Below are 27,699 nucleotides of genomic sequence, written 5' to 3'. Positions count from 1 at the left end.
AAGAGAGGGACGTGGTTAACAGCTGTTTTTCAGACTGGAGGAGAATATATATTGGGGCTCCCCAGGGGTCGGTGCTTGAACCCCTATTCTTCCTGATATATATTAATGTCCTAGACCTTTGCACAGAGGGCACAATTTCAAAAATTGCGAATGATTAAAATTTTTTGAAGTATTGTGACGTGTGGAGGGTAGTGTAGAACTTCAAAAGTACATAGACATGTTGGTAGAATGGATGGACAATTGGAAGATGACATTTAATGCAGAGAAGTGGAAAATGTTCCATTTTTGTATAAGAACTCAGTGACAATATAAAATAAAGTGAACAATTCTAAAGGGAGTACAGAAGCAAAGGGACCTGGCTGTTAATGTATATAAATCATATAAGGTAACAGCACAAGTTGAGACTGCTATTAATAAAGCATATAGCAACTTTGGCTTTATCAATAGGGACATTGAGAACAAAAGCATAAAATTATGTTAAACTTGTGGAAAACACAGGTTCAGCCTCAGCAGATGCATGCCACCAGTTCTGGGCACCACAATTTGGAGGGAATGTGAAGGCATTAGAAAAATGCAGAAAGGATTCACAGTCATGTCCATGATACATGCAAGAGATCATAAATTGTTTAAATCAAACCTTGCTTTCTGCTTATTTAAAAATGGGTATTGCTGTACCGAAAACATGGCTGCTACAAGTTACATGATTTGCAAGTTGGCTACAGTCCGGGAAACATCCAACAATAATTACAGAACAAAGCTCAACCCTCATCCTTGTGGGATCTCACAACTTTCATTGCTGGATCTATTACAATCAATGAAATGAGGGAACAGCAGACGGCCTGTCTGCCCAGCCTGAACTTAAAACAAAGAGTGGGCCATTGAAACTTGTTATACCTGCGGATGCACCACTAACCACCATCTATCCACTAAGGGGAACAATAGATTTTCAAACCTGAAACCCATTCAACAATGAACAACATTATGTGACCCAAACTCCTCTGATCTTTGGAAAGCTTTAATGTTACATTCCTGGATTCCCAAGGCAGCCGGCTGTTTAGCATCCAACCTGTCACCACAAAAAAAGGACTCAAGGCTGACACTATAACTTGCCTCAAGTCTAAAACTGCCCCGAAGCTTAATTCTCAGACAATTCCTGCCATTTTCTGTAGAGCTGGGGGGTGGGGGTGGGGGGGGTGGTGATGGTGGTGGAGGGAATCTTAGCAAAAACATTAAGTGCAATCAAACGTGAAAACAGGAGAGAATCATGCTGTTTTTTGGGCAGATAAAATCGAATCTTACCCAATTCTATCAAAAAAAAGAGAACTTGTTTCTAACCAGCAGGGGAGGGGCAGGGCCTGGATCGCCGGAAAGCTGGCAGATAGTAACAAAGAGCACCATTACGCACGTGCAGATATCTCTGCTATGTGAACACAGATATGATAGTTACTGCCTCCCCAACTACTGCTGGCCTTCGTGGCTGATTCTACACCCCTCTACCATGGGGCTCTGCAATTGATTCCATCCCATGCAGACTGATTGCGCCCCCACTACTGCGGGGCTCCTCGGCCAAATACCCCCCCATGCCCTGTGCATGGACTGCCCGACTGCCGGTTGCAGAGCGGCAGCAGACCCCCAATCGTCTTTGCAGAATGGCAGCAGTCACCCCCGCCCTGATCGCTGTTACAGAGTGGCAGTGGCTCCCCTCCCCATCGCTGTTGTAGTGGCAGCAGTCATCCCTCCAATCGGCCTGCCCCCATTTGGCCTCACTCCCAGTTGTCCCTGCCCCTCAGGACCCGCATCCCTTGGCACTGCCTGATGCCCAGTGGGTACTGCCAGTGTGCAAAGCTGGCAGTGCCAGGGTGCCTGATAGGCAGTGCCAGAATGCCTGGCTGACACTGCCCAAGGGGCACCCCCCACTCTGCCTCTGACTTCCCAGGAGGCTTCAATGGCCTCCAGTCCTACAAGCATGGCCATCACATCTGGTCCCCATTGATGGGGACCATGCATGATTCTTGCTGGACCGACCCTTCACCGGCAAGGCGACAGAGGCAAGTGAGCCCGGACAATTGCGTCCCAGGCTCACTTGTAACTTTAAATTTTATTTTAAGTAGAATTTAAATATTGCAATCAACCTCACACCCAAATAGGGTGCGAGGCTTATCTCGCCAGATATCCAGTGCTGGTAAGATCGCAAGAGGAGAGAAATTGGGCATGAGACTGATTTCTCAGCTCTCTCGCGATCTTACCAGATTGTCCCACCCATTGGCCAGCGGGGCGAAAAGGTAAGATCGCGGCTCAAGTCTTTGTGTACCAACCTCATCTTTCTGTGTCATCACCAACTTTAAAGAGATTCTGCAACTCCAGCTTTCAGTTAACTGAACCTGCCTGAACATTAACTCCAACATAAATTACCTCATGCTGGACCCTGACATTCACGTGAATTAATATCCAGGGCCAGAATTTTCCAACCTCACTGAGGCTTAGATTCTCTGGTTCTGCTGCAGTGAATGGAGATTTGGCTCAGTGCCAAATTCCCCATTCTCACTGGCAACAGTGGCAGAGTGTATGAGACCGGAGAGTTCTGGCTCGAATCTTTGCATTTCTTTTGTGTTAAATTATTCCTAATTGTAAAACTGTTTTCTTTCCTAGCTCCTGCTTGTATGTGTATATGTAGTATTGATGATAATTCCCATTCCTGCCACTAGTTTGAATGTATGAATAAACAATACTTCTGATTTATCCCTAAATAGAATTTGCTTAAAATTGATGTCACAAACAGAGGGTTTGTAGAAACACACCACCACCTGTTTCACAAATTAAAACATCTCTGTTCACAGACAGTGAAAAAATAAAGGAATTCAGTTTGCCTCCCTTAACTGTCCGTAACAACAAGAATGGTTTTAGGTATGAGGAACTTCAGTTACATCAGTAACTGGAAAAACTGCGATGTTTTTCTTTGGAGAAGAGAATCTTGGGAGTGATTTGACCAAGGTATACAAGATCATGAGGGGTCTGGATGGAGTAGATAGGGAGAAACTGTTCTCACTAATAGGATGATCGCGAACCTGGTTGCACGGGTAAAAGGTATTTGGCAAAAGAAGTAATGGCAGCATGAGGAAAAACTCTTCCACGAGTGATTAGGATCTAGAATGCACTTCTCCAAAGAGTGTGTTGAAAGCAGGTTCACTTCAAGAGGTAATTGGATTATTATTTGAAAAAAAAGTATGTGCAGAGTGACAGGGAGAAGGTCTGGGAGTGGCAATAGATGAATTCCTCAAGAGAGCCAGCACAGACATGGCAGGTCGAATGGCCTTCTTCTGTGTTGTTACCATTTTGTGATTCTGAATTACTTTCCTACCATTTAAATAGATATATGTGAGCTAAATTATTGAAATCACTGTTAAATTTATGGATTCTATTAATTTACCGTTCCTGTCTGATTTGACCACTTGCTGCTGGCCTTCACTTAATTCCAGTCTGTTTTAAATAAAAAACAAAAACAGTTTATTACAAGTCCACTCATGTTAGCTAAGCTATGTTTCAGAGCATTTGCAGAATTTGTAATGTTTTTCAATCTTATGTTTTCATACCTTTCTGCTGGCAGGCCAATTAATCTTTGCATTTTGAATTCCTCCGTAAATTCCTTACTGATTTTGCCATCATTGCATATGTTAGCTATTAAAAGTTCATACAATTCTGGCTGATTCCTGCACTCCATCATCAGGTGACGATGGCCAGTTGGATTAAAACTTAAGTATCCCAAGGCTGTAGCACATGAATCACGAACCTGAAAGAACCAATTATTTTGCTGTCCTTTATATTAATCTTCAATGAAATGAGGGACAATGGTGTAGAATGAAATGCTTTTTAAAACCTTGGATCCACTGACTGTTTTAAGTATTCCATTATTGTAGTCATATTACACAAGCTAGTTTAATGCATACTACATGAACATTATACTGGCTGCTTCAGTTCCATGGTCAGAACAGTGACTTTTTAATCTATTTTTCTAGCTACCTATTCTTACAAAGTCTCTTGAGAGAATGAAATCTAGTTGGTGGTTTTACACTTACTAACAGGAACAGGAATCCAACTGAACAGAGATGTCTGACTTTATGATGTGGTGAGGGAGCTTCTTATCAGAGAGGGGTTGAAGTCAGTTTCAATAGTAAAAGTAGAGGATTAAATTACATGCAGATCACAGCATTAGTGATTTTCTATATAATCTAAAGGTAATGGACTCAAAAGGGAAAATGATTTAAAACCACTCCAAATTTCTGTCATCATGAAAACAAATGCGTTCAATTAAATGGGCAATTTTAGTGAAGGAGTGTGTGATATCTAAAAACAATTAATTAACTGGTACCATCACTTTTGGCCTTGTTCTTTACAGTGGAAGCATCAGGGGAATGAAGAGACAAGAATAATTTTCTATGGTGGCTGAAAATATAAACTGTAATTGTTCTTTGGTAAGGGAGTTGTTTTAAATACAATTTGTGATTCTGAGTTTGTGCACCCTCAGTTAGTGACTCTAAAGCACTAATAAAGCAACAAAGACATTTGTTCCATTCAACAGAACAGTCAGCAACAATAAGAACAGAGAATGCTAGAAATACTCAGCAGCTAGGTAGCATTTGTGGAGAGAGAAACAGAGTTTCAGGTCAAGGACCTTTAATCAGAACTCCACAACCATTTCTGCCAACTCCACATAATGTATCATCAAACATGTCTTCTCCAACCCCTTTCAGCAAACTGAAGGGACCATTTCCTTTGTGACACTGTAGTCCACTCCTAAATCACCCTGAACACCTCCTCCTCTTCCCTCAACACTTATCCATATAAGTGCAGGAGACAGGTAGCACCTGCCTTTTAAGCTCTTCTCTCATTGTCCAAGGTTTAAAGCAATTCTTCAAGGTGAATTAATGACTTGCATATACCTCTTTCAATTTAGTATATTGTATTCATTGTCCGCAATACAGTCAATTTTACATTGAGCAGACCAAATATAGATTGGGTGACTGTTTTGCGGAACATCTTTGTTCAGTCCTCAAATGTGACCTCTAAGATTCTGATGGCCTGCCATTTTAATACTCTTACCCTGCTCTCATGTTGACCTTCTGCCCTCAGCCTACTGCAATGCTCCAGAAGGGTTCAACGTAACCTAGAGGAATAGCACCCTATCTTTCGCTGAGATACTTTACAGTGTTCTGAATTCAGGATTGAGTTCAATAAATTTCAGATTGCAAACTCCACACCCATTTTGTTTTATTTTTCTTTTCTAAGGGCCTAATCCTGGTGCTGCTTGGATTTTAGCCTGGTGACCAGGTATATGCTGTTCCACCATGGGTATCAGAAAACATTGGCGAGCCTGGTTTCTGGCAAGTGGGGGGAGGCGGGGGGTTTGCTCCTCAATGGGCATCTTGTGCCCATCAGAAGATCCCCTCCAAGTGTAAAACCCACATCCATGTTCCTTCCCCTTGCCTTTTCCATTCGTGTCCCCACCCCTCTCACCTTTTCATCAGGTCCTGCCAATCTGGCCCCAGCAAGACACCAGTCTACCTTATATCCCAGCTCCAATCCTGAACATCTCCCTCTTGGCCTTGCTGCTATCCTAACACTGGCCATTGCTTTGTGGTGCACTGCTGGGACATCAGAGCAGCCCATCCTCTGATGGACTGGCAGCTCACGGAAGCAGGACTTCCACTTGGGGAGGGATGGGTGCCCGCCTCATCGCCTTATAATGGCTGTGGGATGAGCCAGCCAAGTAAGTGCAGGAGGGCTCCTTCCCAACTTTTATGCATGGGGCCTTGCATAAAATTCAGTTTCTTTTCCCACTACCACTCCGTTTGTCCCAGCAACATTTTGACCTTGTTAATTTATTGCTGTTAAGACTATTTTCCATAGGAATTCAGTTTAATTGATGTAAATTAATGAGGAAAAAAATAGAATATAGCGGAACCTAACATGGGGATGTTACGTAGTAATTATCTGCACTAAAAGTTCAGGATACTCCTAGCATCTGGGTTCGAACATCACAGAAAAGTTTTAAACCGCAACACAATGTGAGTGTGCAACTCCACAAAAGTGACGCAATATCCTTTGTAACGTGCAAAGATATATTCACAAAGATTTTACTTCTGTTTGTGATTCTTTTACCTGTTCCCTCTCAGCATATAAATGTGGACAAAGGTGTTCCACAGCTCCCATTGTAATGATGGCATCAGAAATACCTGCTCTGGTCTGGGTAAGAGAGGACAGATGCTGTCCTAGAGGGATAACAATCGTACACATTGATTAAAACAGCATTAATCTACAATATAATTTTATTAAGTTAACTTAACAGATACTCTGCATGAACTAAAATTTGAGAAGCAAATCATATTAAATAACATGAGCTCTTAAAGAACTGTACATATAAATTTATGAGATGATCAAGAATGAGCTATACATGAATTGAAAATCAATTTAGGATTTGTTCATGGACAGATGGCACTCAAAACAAGGAAACCATCACCAATGAATTCAGCTGTAACACTCATCAAGATCAAAGAACCCTCCACCAATCACTCTTTAGCCTCATACATGAATACCAGTTATTCGATTGGTGCCAAGGACCTGTTCCTCAAAAGGGGATTCATATCTTCAGGACAGTAGAGGAGTATGCTGAAGAAAATAAGTATTTTAATTAACTCTGAGGGAGTTATATTATATACATATTATATACATTATACGGAAACATTAAGAAGATAGAATAAAGACTCGTGTAAATAGAAGAGATTATATTGTTTATAAAATGTGTACAAATAACATTGAAAAGAAATGATAAGAAAAAATGGTATCACTTAAAATGTGTGTCTTGATTTATTTTAATTATTTAGGATTGACATTGCATTCAAATTTTTCAGCATCACAGTGCATAGGCTGAAATCTTACAAAATAGACTTGGCTCAGGTAAGAGGGATTGTCATGGATTTGCTGGTAGTCTGACTGCTAAGATATCATATTTAGTGTTTTACTTCACATTATCCAGCTTTCGCCCTTCCTTTCTTATCCTGGAGCTAGTGAGTTATCAGTAAATGAATGTCCTTTATACACAAGCTGATATTGAAGGCTGGATTTTCCCATCATGACATAGAGCCAAGGCATCAGGCACCATTTAAAAATGACAGGTGGGACCTAAAAACAGGATTCCCCGCCCCATTTCTGGTACATCAGCATGGAATAAGTGTGCGGATTGGGACCCCACATCATGATATCCTGTCATTGCAGCACCATTGTGGAAAGAGGCATTCAAGACCATCTGCAATTTTGATGGAATCAGGCCAGTTTAGCAAGCCAATATGATCCACAGCAGCACAGAAATCTTGTGAACCATGGTTTACAGGCAGGAGCCATATGAACGGAAAGCACAAAAGGTGTTGTCAAATTTACATGTCATAATTAAATGTTGTATCATAAGTGATATAAGCTTTTAATACAGCGAGTGATGGCTAAAGCTTTGTTTTGAAAGGCCAAGCTGTCAAAGGAAAATGGAAAAATCTTCACATGCATTAGAATATAGTATCCACTGGATATAGAGTTATCCTGTATTGTGCAATAGTGAAATCCAAATATGTTGGAGTGAAATGTGTCAGTGGCTTTGATATTTCCACCCAGTTCATCTTAGCCATCTGTTTTGCTGTTTCAATGCTTTGACAGATTGAGCTTCTGACTGTGTTCTAAGGCTTTAATGGATTGACTTCACGAGGGGTTGTTGACACAAATGTTCATTTGAATCTCACTTTGACAGCTTAGCTGATTTCCAAGCCCACTAATGTATTTAGCTCAGCAAGGATTGTTTAAATAGTTGTGCAGTAGAATCTTATTATGAATTCCTGATGAATTCAGTTCACAGGGGTTGTTGACGCAGATCGCGAGGGAAAGTGAGCTTCTTTGTTTTTACAGATTTATGCACTGATAAGTAAATAATAGTTCTTGAGCAGATATTCAAGAAATCTTTGTTTACCTTGACAGATGTTTGTATTTCGCAAAGACTTCCCAATGTTATTATAGGGCTTGTGGATTTTACCTTAAGCGGATACTGGGTTGTGGGCATTATGAACCGGAATGGTAATGGGCTGAGGATTGGAGGCTCACACTTATCTCCAGAACTGGACTGATGGCTCACTGAACAGAGGCAGGCTTTTTAACCTCTCCATTGAACACCTCTGGTAGCAAGCGTGATTCCGCTCCATCCCCAAATCACCACCATGAAGGTAGCATTGGTTAAGAGGCTGCATTGTGACATTGGGGAATCTCCAAACTCTTAATTCCTTCTTTTGTGCCAGCCTCGAGTGTCTGATCAGTTTGTCTTTAGAGAGATGCAAGAAATCTGGATCAAGATTGGACTGTGCCATTATTCTGGTATGGGGACCACAATTCACACTTTGCTTGTGCATATTCTAGTGAAAGTAGACAAAAAGTAATTTGTGCCCATATCCTCATTTAAACAACTAGAGTGGATAGTCTGGCAGGTCCTGCATTGGTGGCTAGCTTTAAGAACAACAGAGAGCTGGAGTGTATGTGGGGCTAACATGTATTGTAGCTATCCTCCAGCTCTCAAAGGCACTCTGACCCTCTTAAAGGAAACCTCTGCTGGTTAACTGAAGTCTGAAAATAACTGATATTGAAGGTGAAGAAAAATGGAAGTGCAGGCGAGGGAGAAGGCTCCAAAATTCTCAGCTGCTAGAGGCTAGCATTAAGGGTGGAGTCAGAGAGGCAATGGCTGAGATTTTCTCTGATATCAGCAAAATCCGATGTCAGGCAGGAAAAGCAGCACAGAGCCCGTTGGTGGCAATGGTGACTAACGCTGCATAATGTGGGACTTAGTTGATAAAGAAGGCAGGCAGGGGTTTCACACTGTACTGCTGGTAGACAGCCTCTTATTTGCTCACCCTGCCATCACATCAGTGCTTCAATGATCCAGGCTTCATATTTAAAGGCTGCCTCTGCACACAGCAAGCACACCAGGAAACATTCTTCACCCAAGTACAACTCCAGCAACCTCTGGCAGCTCCCCCCACCCCTCCCATAGAACCCTGCTTAACCCCTGCCAACCCCACACTCCCCTGAGGTGGAGCCATTCCGTGAGCACTTCACTCATCTCTGAGCTCCTCTCGGAGTACTCTTTGCCAGTTGCATGCCTTCTGAAACCAGTTGTACAAATGCCTGGATTTTTGCCTCAAAGACCTGGCAACAGTGCTGGGAGAAGTTTAATGACCTTACAGGTATGGCCAAGGTCAGTGAATGTATTTTCACATCATATCCACCAAAACATCAGCCTCTCTGCTCAATACATCACACCCTCATCGCTCACCCAGTTGCACACAGGACTCATGCCTAATATTTATTTTCATCTCCCATTGATGCCCGACTCACATCCACCTCTCACTGCCTCCATAAAACTTATTATTCAGCTATGACAGGCACAACCCACTAGCAAAGTGTCACACAATCATTGACATCCTGCTGTTTCCATGGCAGAACAAGGTCACTTATTACAGGAGACAGAACAGAGAGGCAGAGCAAGGTACCACCTTGACTTCATCCACTTAACTCAATAGAGGAGATGGTTGTTGATCCACCAGAAGGAACTCTTCAGTTATTGGCAATAAAATAAAACTTACTCCAACTTATAAACCAAGGCAAAAGGTTTAATAAAGAGACTTCATTACTCCAACACTTCAGGCCTCACCCTGAGCCATTCAAAGCTCCCACAAACCCCAGCAGCTTCTTATTTGTACTGAGTCAGCTGGTCGGCTGATTACCAAATCATTTTGTCATTGGTTACGGTTTACTGGGTCAGCTGAGCTTTACAGCATGTTACCATTTGTCACACCATAACAGATCCAATGTTATCATTGGTATATTATGAGGCCTACTACATGAGAATCTCTGAGATTTGATGGTGATGATGAGCTACTTTCTCATTCCCCTTCTCAACTCTATTGTCACTCTCTCCCTGAACTCTTGCATGGTGAAAGCTATAGATGTTGTAACTGTGCCCCTCTTATTACCTCTCAATCACCCTCCTCAACTCAGTCCGCCCCTTATGTTTTTATACTTTCAAGTACCCAAGAATTGCTGCCTGGCCAGCTGCAGCACACCAGGAGGAAGAGAGAGACACTGTTAGGCACTAGATCAGCCACAATTTAATTGACTGACAGAACAAGTTCAATGAGCTAAATGTTCCTATCTTCAGCTTCCAGTTCAGGTGAAGATGACCTAGTATTTAGTTGATGCAGTAAACTCAGATGGAGGATATGAGATCTATGCTTATTGCCATGCAGGCTCAATATGATGATATCATGACTGCAGATCAAAGGGGCGTGCAGGCTCTTAGAGCAATCCAGAAGTCTATCCTCTCACATACTAGAATTGTTGAGCTGCTCCCTAATGGAGTAGCATTGGCATAATGGTACACAAACCTGCACTCTGAAGCCAGACCTCAAGACCCACAACTACTCAAAGGCACCCTCCAAGCCTATTTTCAGTTTCCTCATTGAAAGTCAGCGGAATGGCACCCATGAGCCAGAAACTAAGGCAATGCACAGAGTGAATAGTTAATTTCTGTTTGTTAATTGGATGCATTATTGGATTAAGATGCGATGGAAAGGTTTTTGTTGGAGGCTTTTATTGTTGGATGATGATCAAGAGGATGTTGTGATGGAACATTTCGGATTGATGTAATGGTGATTACATCATGTTAATGTTAGTAACTGAAATTAGAGCCAGATAGTCCACTCTCTCATAGATGGTCTGGGGATCTCCCTGGCCTTCCAGACTGCAATGGACAACATACTGAGAATTGTTACTGATGTTTTCCATTCCTGCTTGGGAGGACATGAAGTGTAAGACCATAAGGGCAGTGTTGAACTTCAAGGCCATTGGAAGGACCATCCTTGTCCTGCTATGAGATCAGGTTGTAGGATTTGGCATAGTCCAGTGACCATGTCCTTATTGAATCTGAGTTGCGTCAGGCACTGCTCCTAGTTGAAGACACAAAGAACTCCAGAAAAACAATTGTTGGGTACAGTCTTCTGTATAGAGCTTCCTCCTCCTCCCTGGGAATGGGTGACCACTAGGCAGAGCAAGAGGACTAGACAGGCAGTGCAGGAATCTTCCCCTGAAAAACAGATGTACCGCTTTGGATACTGTTGAGGGAAATGGTCTCTCAGGTGGAAGCAGCAACAACCAAATTCGTTGTACCATGGTTGGCTCTGCTGCACAGGGGAGGAGTAAAAAGTGTGGGAATGAAATAGTTAAAGGGGAATCAATGTAAGGGGAATGTAATGAGACTCCAGAATGGAATGTTGCATCCCTGGTGCTAGGGTCAAGGGTGTCTCACAACGGTTACAGGATATTCTTAGGAGGAGGGTGAACGGCCAGTGGTTGTGGAACTCATTGATACAAAGGATATAGGTAAAAAAAGAGGGTGAGGTCCTCAAAGCAGAATATGAAGTTAAGAAGTAAGCTGAAAAATAGGATCTCAAAGGTTAGGATTACTACCAGTGCCATGTGCTAGTCAGAGTAGAAAAAGCAGGATATATCGGATGAATACCTTGCTGAAGAGATGGTGTGAGGGGGAGGATTTCCAATTCCTGGGATAATGGAACTGGTTCTGGTGGAGGTAGGATCAGTACAAACTGGATGGGTTACACCTGGACAGGACCAGGATTGATGTCCTGGGTGAAGTATTTTTGGTTGGGAGGGTTTCAACTAAAATGGCAGAGGATAGTCATCTTCCAAGATTCTATAGACTCCGGAACAATTCCTACAGACTGGAGGGCAGCTAATGAAATCTCACTGTTTAAAAAGGGAGGAGGAAATTGTAGGCTAGTCAGACTTACAGCAATGGTAGAAAATATTCTAGAGTCCATTATCAAAGATTTTATAGCAGAGCACTTGAATATCAGTGGTAGAATCGGACAGAATCAGCATGAATTTACAAAATAGAAATCATACTTGACAAATCGAGGATGTAACTTGTAGAATTGGTGACAGGGAGCCAGTGGATGTGGTTTATTTGAACAAAGTCCTACATAACAGGTTAACATGTGAAATTAAAGTACATGGGATTGAGGGTAGTGTACTGAGTTAGATAGAAAACTGTTTGGCACACAGGAAACAAAGAGCAGGGATCCACAGGTCTTTTTCCGAATGGCAGGCAGTGACTAGTAGGAAACCACAGGGATCAGTGCTAGGACCCGCTATTCACAATATATATTAATGATTTAGATGAGGGAACTAACTGTAATATCTCCAGATTTGCAGATGACACAGAGCTGGATGGGAGGGAGAGCTGTGAGGAGGATGCAGAAATGCTTTAGTGATCTGGACAAGCTGAGTGAGTGGGCAAATGCATGGCAGATGCAGTATAGTGTGGATACATGTGAAGTTATCCACTTTGGTAGCAAAAGCAGGATGGCAGAATCTGAATGGCTACAAATTGAGAGAGTGGAATGTGCAACGAGACCTGGGTGTCTTTGTATACCAGTTGCTGAAGGTAAGTGTGCAAGTGAAGTCAACGGTAAAGAAGTCAGATGGTATGTTGGCCTTCATAATGAGAGGATTTGAATGCAGGAGCAGGGATGTCTTGCTGCAATTATACAGGGCCTTGGTGAGGCCATACCTGGAATAGTGTGTTCAGTTTTGGTGTCCTTATCTGAGGAAGGATGTTTTTGCTACAGAGGCAATGAAGAACAGTACAGCAAAGGAACAGGCCCTTTGGCTCACCAAGTCTGTGCCGACACAGATGCCTTTCTAATTTAATATTTTCTTGCCTCTATGTCGTCCATATCACTCCATTCCTGCTTATTCATGTATCTATCCAGATGCCTCTTAAACGTTGTTATAGAATTTGCTTTCACTACCTCCTCCAGCAGTGCGTTCCAGGCATTCACCACTCTGTGTGGAAAAACTTGCCCCTTACATCTCTTTTTAAACTTTCCCCCTCTCACTTTCAACCTACGCCCCTGAGTAATTGACCCTTCAATCCTGGGAAAAAGACTTTGACTATCCACTCTATCCAAGCCTATCATAATCTTGTAAACATCTATCAGGTCCCCCTCATCCTCCGATGCTCCAATGAAAACGATCCAAGTTTGTTCAACCTTTCTTCCTAGTCCATATCCTCCAAACCAGGCAACATCCTGGTAAATCTCTTCTGCACCCTTTCAACATCCTTCTGGTAGTGTGGCGACCAGAATTGTACACAATACTCCAAATTCTGCCTAACCAAAATCTTATACAGCTGCAACATGATTTTCCAATTTGTATACTCAATGCCCCGACTTATGAAGGCCAGCATGCCATACACTGCAGTGCAGCAGAGATTTACAGACTGATTCCTGGGAAGGCACGACTGACATATGAGGAGAGAATGAGTCGGTGAGGATTATATTGTATACATCAGAAGAATGAGGGGGGATCTCACAGATTGACAAGGATGTTTCCAGTGATGTTGAGTCCAGAACCAGGGGTGAAAGTCTAAGGATACGGGATGAACTTTTCAGGACTGAGATGAGGAGAAATGTATTCACCCAGAGGGTGTAAGCATGTGGAATGTGCTACCACTGAAAGCAGTTGAGGCCACAACATTGTATGTTTTCAAGAAGGAGATAGATATAGCTCCTGGGGCGAAGGGGATCAAAGGATATAGGGGGAAGATGACTATTGAGTTGGATGATCAGCCATGATCATAATGAAAGGCAAAGCAGGCTTGACGGGCCAAGTGGCCTCCTCCTGCTCCTAGTTTCTATATTTCTTTCTCCGGGAACTTCCTTTCTATGCATCCTCTGCTTCCTGGTCATGTTGCAGACCAAGAGCAGCTATCCTCATATCTGGGTTAGGTATTCCTCTATCCTCCCTGATTCTAAGCACCAGCTCTAAAAATCCAACTTCGAAAACACAGAACAGTCCTTCATCAAACTCAACCTAACCGGAAAGGCGAGTCAAAGGCATCTTACCTAGAACTTGTTGACTGGGCTTTTAAGTAGTGCTGGTGCAAAGCCCATTGTGCAGTTGAGCTGTGTTGCAAATTAATTCAATGGATCTGTCTGATTCAGATTTGCTGCATTAGTGCATAGGACAGTATGGTGTTATGCTATCGCCAGCTCCATTGCTTCTGGCACTCTTGGGGCACCCATGCGATTATCCTTTGCAAGATTGTGCGCTGCCAGCTATGCACCTATAGTGTGATCACCTTCTGTAACACCACTTAAGTGGCATTATGCATACAAATTGTGCCCCCCACCAGTGTGACAGACACGAGAGGATGCAATTGTTGCTCCTCAAGTAATATTAAAAGCTATTATGTAAGTAGCTTTAGGGCAGCATGGTGAACTCCTAGAAAAATAAGACTGCTTATAGATCCAGTGTGAGTGGCAGACCTGAATTTGTAATGATCAACACGATGCTAGATTATGGAATTGTGATCACAAGCAATCTTCCATGTCTAGTCCAGCCACAGCAAGGTCAATCTGAATGTTACATCATTGGCTTCAGCTGACAGTAACTATCTGAGCAGACCAGGGACCAAACTGGGAAACCTGTTAGTTGTGTGGATGAGTGCCACATTACAAGACATTTTCAATTATATAAAATGAGCTGTACAGCAGCTAACTGTCTCAATGTCTCAAAACAGGAGTACAGAATTACAGAAAATTCTGGCATGTTCATATATAAATATATTTTGATGACAAGAATATGATTTGAAGGAATAGAAATTTGACTATAATAAAATATTTGCCAGTAACTTGAAAGACTAGTACTAACTGGGATATGATCACTTTCACATATCATAATTATATATAATGCAATATACTATCAGTCAACCTGCAATGAGAATAAGACATAAATTAACTATTAATGAATGCTTGGGAAGATAATACAAATCCAAATTCTATGACGTTAATTGATCTGGGTAGTACCATGGTCTGTTTTTCATATTTGCATAAGGCAGATTTGCAATTATAAATATAGACAAATGTTTTAGCACAATTGAAAACAATAAACATAATAATGTATTTTACCTACAACAATGACCGTTGATGACTTCTCTGACTTGAGCAGATTGACTAAAGTTATGATACCAGTAGCTGACAATGTGACCTCATCCATATTTGTAATCACCTTGGCTAACATTATCATCTGCACCATGTGAAAAAGAAAGAAATTACTTTCAAATCTTTTGCAATCCATTCCATGGCCCAAGGGCCAAATAATCTTTTCTCATCCTATAAAACCTCAATCTTTTTGTTTTCATTCATACATAAACCTCCATCTTCATAGTGAGCTGTTAGTTATCTGTTTCCAACCTTCAGTATCAAGGGGCAGAATTCTCTTGTGCCCCCGTTAGCATGTTCAATGGTGGGGGTGGAATTCAATGGGAGGCCTAGAAATTGGTTTTACACCGGTGTGAATTTCCTGCAGGATCTTCTGCTGGTGCTCACCACGGCGGATCGGGAAGCCGTTGAAAGCTGGCGTGAAACTGATTTGCATCTTGCTCATGGGATTCAAATGCAGGCTCAACCACCCACACCTGATTTGCTATGGTGCCAGCACGAAAACACATTGCTGCAAAATACATGCAGATATTAGAATTTAACTGAGCAATGCCTGGGGCTGCCTCGGAATGGAGGCCTCTAGCAAGCAGGCCAGAAAACCACAGCAGTGTTGGGGGGTGCATTGACAAGTGGATCTTCTAGATTCCACCTGCTGCAGGAGGTCCATCTTCCAGCCTCAGAATGTTCCTGGAGATCCATCTTCTTTCTCAGGAGGTCAATATTGGGTCTGTGATGTTGGATGCATTTTCAATATGGTGTCCAGATACGACATGCCACATAGCGCTAAACTCATGATTGTGTAATTAATGAGGTTGGAGCAGAAGATATGGCATGTTTTCCCTCTGGCTTCCACAACAGGAAGTATTCCACATTCCCATCCCCACCATGGGACATAGTCCCCAGATGGGAGAATTCCTCCCAAGATTTTTGACTGTAAATGTCACAATACATTTAACCATATGAGCTTGCGCATTTGATGCTAGATAACACATTCAATTAGTTGTGCATCTGATTCTTTTCTCCCCTCTTTGGGTTGCATTGCCTCTTAAAAACTGTATTTTAAAATTAAAGCAAGTTTTCAGAATAGGTTTGGTAACCAGAAATATCAGGCGGGATTTTCTGGCCCTTCCCACCGGTGGGAATGGAAAGTCTCACTGAAGGTGAGCCCCTTGTGATGGGTTCACCAGCAGCAGAGCGGGCCATACAAAATGTCATAGACTTCAGCAGCCAATAGCGAGCTGCCTCCGACGAGGGGCGGAAAATCTCAGTTACTATCATCTGAATGAAGATGTGCCAGTGGGCAGGATCTTGAGCCCACTCTTGCTTTCTGTGGGATTGCCGGTAGGGTCTCAAGATCCGGCAAAATCTGGAAATTGCAAATCTTGCCGGCAAGATAGTGATTTCGGAACTTCGCCGCTCCACGCCGCCGAGATAATCAGTTTCTGGACATGAACCTTATTTCAATACATTTGAATATATTTCAATATAATTAAACACCCCCCTTGCTAGATATTGAGTCATCTTTGTAATTTCAAACCTCACCTACGTGACAACACGTCAGCATGGTTTACAACAGATTCACCCAGACGTGAACCTATTGTGGGGATCCCCCTGGGGGCCTAAAGGTAAATATAGCATGGCCAGGCAGTACCCTGGCATTGCCCCCTGGTGCAGGTTGGCACTGCCAGGTCATTGACTGTTTGGGGTGTTGGCATCAACTGTTTGTGGGGGATAAATGCTGGCTCTGATTGCAGATGGCAGCGGGTGGTGAATGCTGGCTCTGATCATGGAAATTGGGGGGACAGATGCCACCCCTGGTCATGGAAGGGGGGAGCTGATGAATGCCAGCTCTGATTGCAGAAGGGGACGGGGGCAGGGGGAAACTGGGGGTGGGGGGACAGATGCTAATTCTGCTAATTCTGATTGCAGAAGGGTTGGATGGAATAAATGCCAGCTTTGATTGTGGAAGTGCTGGCTCCAATTGCTGGAGGAGGGAATCCCGAGACCTCTGTGGTGGGGAAGGTTATTTTTTGGTCTGATCAGGGTGCCCTTTAAACATAGTGCCCCAAGTTCAGTGGAGCTAGGCTTTACTGGTGTGTTTAGGCCCCGCCCATCAACATGACAGCATCAAACACACCCACCTGTTTTTTTTCTGACTAGCCTCATGGAGATCCGGTGAGAAAACCAGCCTGTCGTTTTCCTTGCTGGAATCGACACTTTGCCAAATTCTGGTTAAGATCATCCCCAATGTCAAATTACCAATCCAACAACTTTAATAGAAATAAACCAGAAACAAGGGGGATCTAAGGCAATGCGGATGCCATCTATGGCATTTTCATACTGAGGAGACCAGTAATTTGGGTGACCCATAGAGCTTTCTTGCTCTGCTTTATCTTGTTCATGGGGAGGGAGATGTATATTCCTCCTGGTGTGCAGAATTTTGGTGACTTCCCTGTTATATTGCTGGACTGTATATGTCATTGATATCACCTGCTTGAAAGGAGCCTACGTGTATAAAAGTTAAGATCCATGGTCATCTTGACTGTCAAAGTATTGTCCATGCTGGTGCAAGCTTGTGACTGCAACAGGTGACAAAGCTTGGTGGCAGTCATCAGTTGCTTTTGAAGTGAAAGCACGTCAGACATTGCTTCTCAGTAAAATTAATGTGCAGGATCCTAATTTAAACAAGTTTCTCATTCTTCTAGATTCCTGTGTGCACTCTTGACAATGTTGGATAAGCTTGATCCAGTAAAATGTGTGATGCACTTTCAGCAGGACAATGTGTGCATGTTATCTGTCTACCATGTTGTGTGTTTAGTAAGCCATTTAGTACCCCAAAAATGGGCACACTGCAATTGAACTTTTAGGGTATACAGGTGACTGGGCAATGTTAGTCGGACAAATTAATTGGTTAACATGTGAGATTGTTCTCCTGGAGGAATACCTGAAATGCAGCGTTTGCCTTGTTCACCTCTTTTGTGGACTGAAGAAGATTCTGGAACACTGACATGTTAATGCCCCCACATTCGCGTATCAGTTGCTCTTGCTTTGGATTGTTGAATGCAAAGAGGGCTAAAGCACTGGCTGCTCGTAAACAGATATCCTGAAATAAAAACAGGTAAATAATAGTTAAGCGCAATAACATTTCACCTGTCATCAGTCAATTCAATAGAATTTAATACAGTAAAAGCAGAAACATTTAAAGCCTTACAATTAATTTAATTGATTGAGGATAAATATCTTTAGTGAAATGAATTGACATGTTTTACTAAATGTACATAAAGTTTTGTACAACTGAACTCTGCTTAACTTGCTAAGAAACGCATATGCTTTATAAATACAGTTAATTTTAATTTATATAATGAGCCCCTTAGAGGTGTACCTGTCACCTTTAATGTGTTGCAACACTCCTTCCATTTTGAATCATATCTGATGAACTTATGGATAAGTATCCATGCAACCAACTGCTCACTGTAACTTACATTCACTATATTAATTTCCCTGCGTATTCCTTTTAGTAAATCAACAATACACACAATTAATATTTCACTATGTGTTGCTGGAAATTTTGAAAACTTTCTTCTTTACAATTTTCTCTCCATACCTTTCCTCTGCAAGTGATTACGCATGGTGAGTTGCAGTAAAAAGACATTGCTAATCTTATGAGTGGACATTCTTTATGTGTGATTCCAGACAGTGACTGAACTGTTTGTGCATTGCCGACAGCCCAAACAAGTTCATTCTTTCTTGATATTTACACACACTTCCAGAAGGAATTATTGGACAGACTTTCACAAATTATCTAATTTTCTCTACCTGAGGGGTTTGAAATCAAATATTGTGTCTTAGAAAAGGTCAGGTAGCAAAACATAGACTAAGAATTTAACCTGAAACCCCTCAATCTGTATGATTCAATTCTGACATAGAATTTCCAGCGATTCATATTACAGTTATTAAATTTACAGCGAACTTGGCAGCACAGTGGCACAGTGCTTAGCATTGCTACCTCATAGCACTAGGAACCTGGGTTCAATTCCAGCCTCGGGTGACTGTCTGCATGGAGTTTGCACATTCTCCCTATGTCCTCCGGGTGCTCTGGTTTCCTCCCACAGTCCAAAGATGTGCAGTATAGATGGATTAGTCCTGCTAAATTACTCCCCATTACATATTTGCATAGTTGTGATCCTTAAAAAAATTCTATTCCATACCAATTTGCTACAGCCTACTTTGTCAGCAGATTTAAGATGGTTCAATACAAGCTTGTAGGTGAAGCCCTTTTTCTTCATTAAGACCTTCTGTAGTTCAATGTTTCCCAACACAATGCAGGCCAAGCTGTGGAGCACTTCAACCTATACACAGAACATAAAAGTGGAAATTATTGGTAATGATTACAATGATAAAAATCTGTTATTTTTTTCATTCATTAATCCATATGATTGTGTTTAATCATGGACAGCATCCTCCAAATCCATTGCCTCTACCGACTAAAAGAACAACAAGTGCATAGGAACATCACCTTCACCTGCAAGTTCCTCCCAAGTCGCACACCATCCTGAATTGGAACACCCTCCCTAACAGAATATGGGTGTACCTATACCACATGGATGCATCTACGCCACATGGATTGCAGGATGGCTCAGCTTCTTGTTGAATTAGGGACAGGCAATCAATGCTAGCCTTGCCAGTTAGGCTCACATTTCATGTATGCACAGAAAAGGTTTTCAGCGTAGTTGATTGGTTCTAACATCTTCCAGTTTCATTGTTCAACTAAGTTGAGTGGTTCATATTGATCACCTTCAACTCTAGTGAAAAGAGTGGTTCTTTCTGCTAATGATTTTTCTTCAGATATATTGACAAACTGACACATTGGTTGGAATTTTCCCATGCCACCTGCCATGGGAGTCATAGCGGCAGGACAGGACCATGCAAGGTGCAGCCGGAAAATCCCACCCTCTGTTTCAAACAGTATTAACTTAAAAATCTTATGATTGGCATGTATGCAATTGAATTCAGTGCTGTAGACTTCAGTCTGTAAATTACTCCAAGTTAGCCCAAGTAAATGCTGCCGTGCACTATAATAACTCCTGTCCCTTGTTACCTCCACTTGAGAAGAATGCGTAGAAAAAAGCAAATTAAGAAGCACATCCATGCCGCCTTCTTCTGTGATTTTATGTTGACTGATGGGATTATTTACATGTGCTACACCTACAAAAGTAAAACAGAAATAACTGTTAGATTTGTATATTTAAGTACATAATTTACAGGGCTAATTGGATACATTTCTTCATCTGATGTGAAATAACTGAGGTCATAGATTTTTCCTGATGCTATTGAATACCATAACAAAGAAATGAAATAGATACAGCTGCAAGGGACGGTTGCATTACACAATAAAGTGGTAATGGAGTTGTTTGTGTTGGATTTTAAGTAACATTACAAGATCCTGATTCTCTTAGGCACTTTAAATTGATTCACATTCTTTAGACATGATTTCCCCCAGTTTTATCACCTAAGTTCACATGGCATGAAGAGGAGAGGAAGAGGGAATTGAACAAAGTCTTGCCCTGCGAGAAATAGACCAGGTTTGTGTCATAACATATTTTTGGTGCTTGTTTCTTTTCAATATGTACTGAGACATATCATATCTACGTGAAGGTTTCCATAGTTCTAACATGGACAGCAACTAATATTAAGAATGCCCATTTTAAATGTGGACATAGAGATATAAACTTCAGCTATTTTAAACATTTTTTCTTTGAATGTATTTTTCCTATTGGTGCATGGGATTTTATGATCTCTGGGTTTTTGTAGTTTATTGCCATTCTGAGCATTTTGTTATCTTTGCTGGCGATGTGTAAAAAAGTTATTCAATAATGGCCATCTGCTCTGAATCTACATGTTGAGTTTTTTCCCACTGCAATACACAACAGAAAGATAGTGATGAGCACAGAATGGAATTATTTGTAATATTCCAACTGGGAAATCAAGGAGTGAAAAACACTGTGACATACTTTTTGAAACTTCTGAACTTTTTTAGGAGGTTTGAAAAATTTGTAAGTTGTGTGCACATTACATTGCCTTCAGGTACACAGTGAGTTAGCACCATATGTAATTGGAAAGAAAATAGCACTGATGGCATATTTGAGGACAATGGGGGATTTCAACCCGAACAAGAGGAGTGGTGTAACTATGAATGAAGGTTACACGTTTGGCTAAAAGAGAATAAGATAAGAGATGGGAATAGAGTAAATGTTTTCCTCACCATATGGGGCCAGATGATTTTGATGTGATGTTTAACCAGTGTTACCTAAGAGTTCAATGGAATATGCAGAAATTAATGAAATTCTGGACTCCTATTGTGCATAACTAAGAATGAAAATGCACTGAGAGTTGCATTCTATGATAGGAAGCAGTTGCCACATGAGACTGTTGCAGATTACATTCTTAAATTAAAGACACTCTATCACTGTATGTGTGATGTGAACTTAGAGATCAACCTGAGACATGTTTGTAAGAGGCCCAAAAAGCAATAAAATTCAGGCCGAACTTTTGAGCAAAGGCAGTATGCTGACATAGAAGGAGATGTAGAATGAGGCACATTTGGAAAATCATATTCTAATCAAGCAAAGTCAGCATGGCTTCATGAAAGGGCAATTGTGTCTGACCAAGTTATTAGAATTTTTTGAGGCAGCCTCAACTAAAGTGGATAAAAGGGAACCAGTGGATGTGTAGTATTTGGACTTCCAGAAGGCATTCAACAAGGTACCTCACAAAAGTTTAAGTCATAAGATAAGTGCCCATGATGTTGGAGGTAGCATGTTGACATGGATAGAGAATTGGTTAATGGGCAGGAAACAGTGAGTAGGGATAAGGAAATATTTTTCAGGTTGGTGACCTGTTATCAATGGGATTCCACAGGGATCAGAGCTGGGACTGCAACTGTTTACAATATATATTAATGACGTGGAGAAAGGAAGCGAATGTACTGTAGCCAAATTTGCAGACAACATAAAAGTAGGTGGAAAGGCAAGTTGCGAGAGGGATACAAACAGTTTACAAAGACATATTGATAGATTGAGTAAATGGCCAAAAAGTTGGCAAATGGGAGTATAATGTGGGAAAATGTGAAGTTGTTCATTTTGGAAGGAAGAACAAAAGAATAGAGTATTATTTAAATGGAGAAAAACCACAGAAAGCTGCAACACAAAGGGACTTGGAGGTACTTGTGCATGAAACGCAGAAAGTTAGCACACACGTGTAGCAGGTAATCAGGAAGGCCAATGGAATGTTGACCCTTATTTCAAGGGGGTTGGAGTATGAGAGTAGGCAGGTCTTGCTGCAACTGTGCAAGGTACTAGTGAGACCACATTGGAAGTACTGTGAACAGTTTTGGTCCCCTTATCTAAGAAAACATTTTAATTCATTGGAGGCAGTTCAGAGAAGCTTCACTAGGATGATCTCCAGTATGGAGGGATTGATCAATTGAAGTTGATTTGTCTGGTTTGATTTTAAACAAAAGCTTTGGGATTTGATGATTTTGTTAGTGTACCTGTTGAAACCATTTGAAAAATATACATTTTATTTTACAAATTGAACAAAGTCAGACCCTAGAATACAGTACGTGCTTGGGTGTAGCATCAGAGGGTCATGCGCCCATGAAGGAGAACTCCAGTATGGAGAAAAACATTTCAGAAAGGGAGGTGAAAAAACTGGTAGATAAAGGAAAAAGCATTTCCAAGCAAGATGAATTTGTTATATTATTGGCAGGTGTGCTTATCTCTTCCTCTGTCTTGAAGTAAAATTAGATAATATGAGCATACTAACCAACACACATAGTACCCAGTGCAGTGATGGCACTCAGCAATGTACGCAAAGATATCCTAGTGCTTCGTAAAAGTCGAACCAAAGGGGAGATTCCATTTTCTGCACAAATTTTGTCTTGCTGTTCTTTGTTGCACTCACTCAGGGCTATCAATGCTTGGCAAGCTAAATAAATGAATAATAAGTTTAGTTTCAAATATTTGGTATTAGGACAGTGAAATTTCCAACTTTATAATTCCCAACTTCACTTGAACTGGCGGAAAAAATTGAATCACTATACAGGGTATTAGCCTTTGAAATTGGCAGGAATAAATTTAAAAAGCCATTTGATTACTTTCTAGCTGAAATGTAAAGTATTACAAACATTAGTTAACATACTTAAGTATGTCCAGTTTTTAACACATATACAAGCTTATCTCTGGTGGTATTGCTTACAGGGTCCTCGACAGGATGCAGAGGAGGTTTACCAAAATGTATCCAAAGAAGGGTGATTTTACCTACAAGGCTAGGTTGGAGAAACTGGTTTTATTCTCTTTGAAGCATAGGGGTTACAGGAGAGATTTGATATAGGTGTGCAAGTTTATGACAGGTTTGGATTAGGAAAGCTGTTCACAATAGTTGATAGTACAAGGATTAGGAGACATAAATTTATGGTTTTGGCAAGAAATGAAGGAGGGAGGTGAGGAAGAACTTTTTTATGTAGGGATTGGCAATGACCCGGAACTCGCTGTACATGAGGGTGGTGGAGGCAGAGTCAGGCTTTGATTTCAAAAGAAAATTGGATGGATGCTTGAAGGAAATATATTTGCTGGGATACATAGATAGAGATGGAGAACGGGACTGGTTGGTTTACTGTACAGAGAACAGGCATAGACTTGTAGGCCAAATGGATTCCTTCTGTGCCATAAATTATTTTATTGGCAGAATTTAATGTCCTCTTGGGAGCAGGCTAGGAGGCAGGGCAGCAGAGGAGATGGTATTATGGGGTCGGAAGAATGGGAGTGGATATCCTGATACATTCAATACTGCCAATTACGTAGGAAGTGGATAGGAGGCTTCCCACCTAGAGGACAATTGATGTCCTTATGTGGCAATTTAAGGATTTCATTCCACTTCCAACAGCTGGCAGGAACCAGAATTGGGCAAGCCTCCATGTAAACCATGGCTGGCATGCCTGTGGCTTGGAGGGTGAAGTCTCTCCTATTGGGCATCATGGGAAGACACCCAACTGCCCTTTACACCAATTTCCCTTGCCTGACCATCCCCAGTGAGCCCACTACATTTACCTGTGTTCCTGGACTCTAGTGAAGTTCATCCTCCTGGACAGCAGTGGTAGTGGGGAGTTGCTGGTCTCTTATTGACCATCTGCTCTCAGAGGCGGGACTTCGGCCCTGTAAAACCCAAGGAGCTCAACAGCAGGTAGCAGACTGTGTGATTGAGATTTAATCCCACTGGGGCTTCCAGCACAGCATTTAGTCCCATCTGGGCTCCCAACACGGTGACACAGTGGTGAGCGCTGCTGCCTACAGGGACGGGATTCAATTCCTGGCTTGGGTCACTGTCTGTGTGGAGTTTGCACGTTCTCTCCGTGTCTGCGTGGGGTTCCTCGGGGTGCTCCAGTTTCCTCCCACTATCTGAAAGATGTGCTGGTTGGGTGCATTGGCCATGCTAAATTCTCCCTCAGTGTACTGGAATAGGCACCAGAGTGTGGCAGCTAGGGGATTTGCACAGTAACTTCATTGCAGTGTTAATGTAAGCCTACTTGTGACATTAATAAATAAACTTTAAACTGGGGTTGACACTCGCTGTCCAGCTCACTATGGTCTTCCAGTTAAAGAGTCCAGAATTCCATATGAATTGATGCTGTGAAGAAAAAATGACATGACAAGAGAAAGGAGCAGGACTGCTTTACTTTCTCACTCTTTTTTAAAGATCTTAAAGGAAGAATAGTGAAGCAGGGTTACCCTGTATTCATGTCAGGGCACACTCTCGCGTCAGAATTTTTTTTCAGACTATTGAACTAATATTCAGGCTGACAAGGTTGCGACAATAATGTGGAGGACCCAAAAACTATACCATATAATTTTACTAATTATAGTTCATAAATTGTTTTAAAAGTAATGAAATTTGCATGGCTTGAGACAATCATCTAAACTATAATGAACAGGTTGATAATGGTAAAGAAAAGGAGAGCTGTGATCCAGAATCACACAGTGATGCCATCGGTAGTTAAGGAACACAATTAATAACTCAAACATTGACTAAACTGTTTAGATTTCAGAAAAAAAATCACAGTTTACCCAGTATATTTACTAAACCTGGACTTTAAATATAAATTACTTTTTGCTGAACCTGCTATTTGTAATATGAGTCAGCATAAAGTGCAAATCCATACAATTATGCACTGAATGAACCTGAACCTGCTGAATAATCAGGGTTTACTACATTAAATCATAAATAATCTGTTGTTGCTTATGAATAAACTCTGACTGCAAAATTTGCTGAAGTATGAAAACAGATGCACTTTGTGCTGCCTGCTCAATAAGCGATTGAAGTTTGAAGCTCGCACTAGGTGCATTGTTCAGAGGCTGCACTGCTGATTGGAAAATCAGAAGGCCAGCACTAAAGCATAAAGTCATCCTGTACCTCTTAGAGGGGTGGTGCATTCTGGCTGCAGTAGGTGCTGAAACTGGTTGCATAAGAGGTTGTAAGAACACTAAATGATGACACATGACTACAAAAAGACTTTCCAATGCTGTGCTGGAGGCCTTTGGACAAGAAGGTGCAGAGGAGGAGAGATGTTATCAATCTGCAGGAATTCCAGACAAACTCTCAGAAAATAATGGAGACAATGGCAACGGTGGTCAAAGCTAGGATTGCAGTTCTGAGGACCTAGATGCAGTGTCATCAAAAGTTCAATAACTTTACATCAGTGGTCAAGGTTAGTAAATGCAACTTCAAAGATTATATTCTAGCAATTGTGCTACAGGTCTTTACATTCTGCTCAATGCAACACATCCCATCTCTCAGCAACCAACAATCACTATCAATAATGACTAAAACATGACATTCATATATCGTACCTCACCTCTTCCACACACCCACATTCCACAGATTGCACACACTACCAGCTATTCAAACATGACAGGCTCATGACTCAAACACACTTTACCACATTCATGACACAGGGAAGGTGTGATGGGGAGGGAGGCTGCGAAGGTGAGAGAGTCTGTGATGGAGAAGAAGTGAGAGGGGGAGAGGCTGTGATGGAAGAGCCTGCAAAAGGGAGATCCTGTGAAGGAGATGTTGAAAAGAGGAGAGGATGTGAGGGAGAGAGGGTACAAGGGAGAGAGATTGCAAAGGTGAGAGAGCATGTGGATAGGAAAGGATACTTTTTAGGGGTGGCACGGTGGCACAGTGGTTAAGCACTGCTGCCTCACAGCGCCAGGGCCCTGGGTTCAATTCCCGGCTTGGGTCACTGTCTGTGTGGAGTTTGCACATTCTCCCCATGTCTGCATGGGTTTCCTCCGGGTGCTCCGGTTTCTTCCCGCAGTCCAAAGACGTGCGGGTTAGGTGGATTGGTCATGCTAAATTGCCCCTTAGTTTCGGGGGACTGGCTAGGGTAAATGCATGGGGTTATGGGGATAGGACCGGGTGGGATTGTGGTCGGTAAGGCTCACTAGGCTGACTGGCCTCCTTCCGCATTGTAGGATTCTATGAGGTTTGAGGGAGTGAGGCTGCGAGGGAGAGTAGCTATGAAGGGGAGAGACTGCAAAGGTGAGAGAGTTGTTTTAAACCTGTCAATAAAGGAATACTCAGCTAACTGTGAACCAAGGAAGCTTGAAGTCACGAAAGGTAATGAATTATTTGCAAATTAATGTGTGGCATCTACAGCTTAAGGTTGCATAAATTCAGGGGCCACTGTATGGGGAAAATGTAGCAGATGCTATTGTATTGGAAATTGTGTTCATTGGATAATTTAATATTGAAAAGCTTTATTTCATAAAATGGAATTGCATTTATGTGTAATCAGATCTCAAAGCAGTTCAAACACTGAATTACTCACGGTGTTAAAGGCAAACATGCAGTCATTTTGCATGTACTAAGATCCCAAACAGTAATGAGTAATTTGCCATTTTTATTCTTTTTGATGACCTTAGGACATCCCAAAGTGTTTTACAGTCAATTTAATACTTTGTTGTGATACAGGAAATGTAATGAGGTAAATGGTTAATTAATTTAGGGCAGTCAAGGACGAGGATGCATAATCTAACCATTAGAACCAAATCTATCAGCAGTGAAATTAGGAAGCACTTCTACACACAAAGGGCAAGTAATGGTTTGGAAACAGCAATTTATGCTTGATCAATATCAAAACCAGATCAATTCATGCATTTAAATCTGAGATCGAGATCTGAGATGCAGTAAAGAGGCTAATGCCTGGTTAAAACCTTCCATCTTTCTGCATATGTAATGAAAAGACATTAGCTGTGGCCTCATCAGGATGGGGTGTTTAGGGTGATGACTTTTTGTCGGTAGAAGTGTGTATCAGTTATTTTGAAAAAAAAGCTTGTTGCTAAATTATGTCTATTTTCTTGGATCAATTTAAATGCTGTTGTGCCTAGGAAATTAATGCATTCCTTGTGCTTTGTTACTTTAAGCTTAATGAAGGTTGTAATAGCAGGCCCCTTTAAGGGGTCTGCATCGCAAGAATTATGTGACCTGACTGGCCAATGAGGAACGAATGTGGGATCTTGGGACAGGGTGCGGGCTT

General features: G+C 41.7%; 1 protein-coding gene across 1 annotated transcript in view; it reads right to left on the bottom strand.

Annotated features, from left to right (window-relative positions):
* Positions 1–27,699, bottom strand: part of ankar (ankyrin and armadillo repeat containing) — a 113,219-nt gene that overhangs the window by 2,638 nt on the left and 82,882 nt on the right. Inside the window, exons 16-23 of the mRNA XM_078227713.1 lie at positions 22,929–23,090; positions 20,203–20,309; positions 19,313–19,453; positions 18,049–18,207; positions 15,072–15,189; positions 6,157–6,266; positions 3,591–3,787; positions 3,428–3,477 (exon numbers count right to left, since the gene is read on the bottom strand). Coding sequence (XP_078083839.1) covers positions 3,428–3,477; positions 3,591–3,787; positions 6,157–6,266; positions 15,072–15,189; positions 18,049–18,207; positions 19,313–19,453; positions 20,203–20,309; positions 22,929–23,090 — 1,044 coding nt within the window. The remainder of the gene's footprint in view (positions 1–3,427; positions 3,478–3,590; positions 3,788–6,156; positions 6,267–15,071; positions 15,190–18,048; positions 18,208–19,312; positions 19,454–20,202; positions 20,310–22,928; positions 23,091–27,699) is intronic.

The sequence above is a fragment of the Mustelus asterias genome, chromosome 14, assembly GCF_964213995.1.
Source record: "Mustelus asterias chromosome 14, sMusAst1.hap1.1, whole genome shotgun sequence".
NCBI lineage: Eukaryota > Metazoa > Chordata > Chondrichthyes > Carcharhiniformes > Triakidae > Mustelus > Mustelus asterias.
The sequence above is the reverse complement of the archived record's forward strand: the minus strand, read 5'-3'. Positions and strand labels throughout refer to the sequence as shown.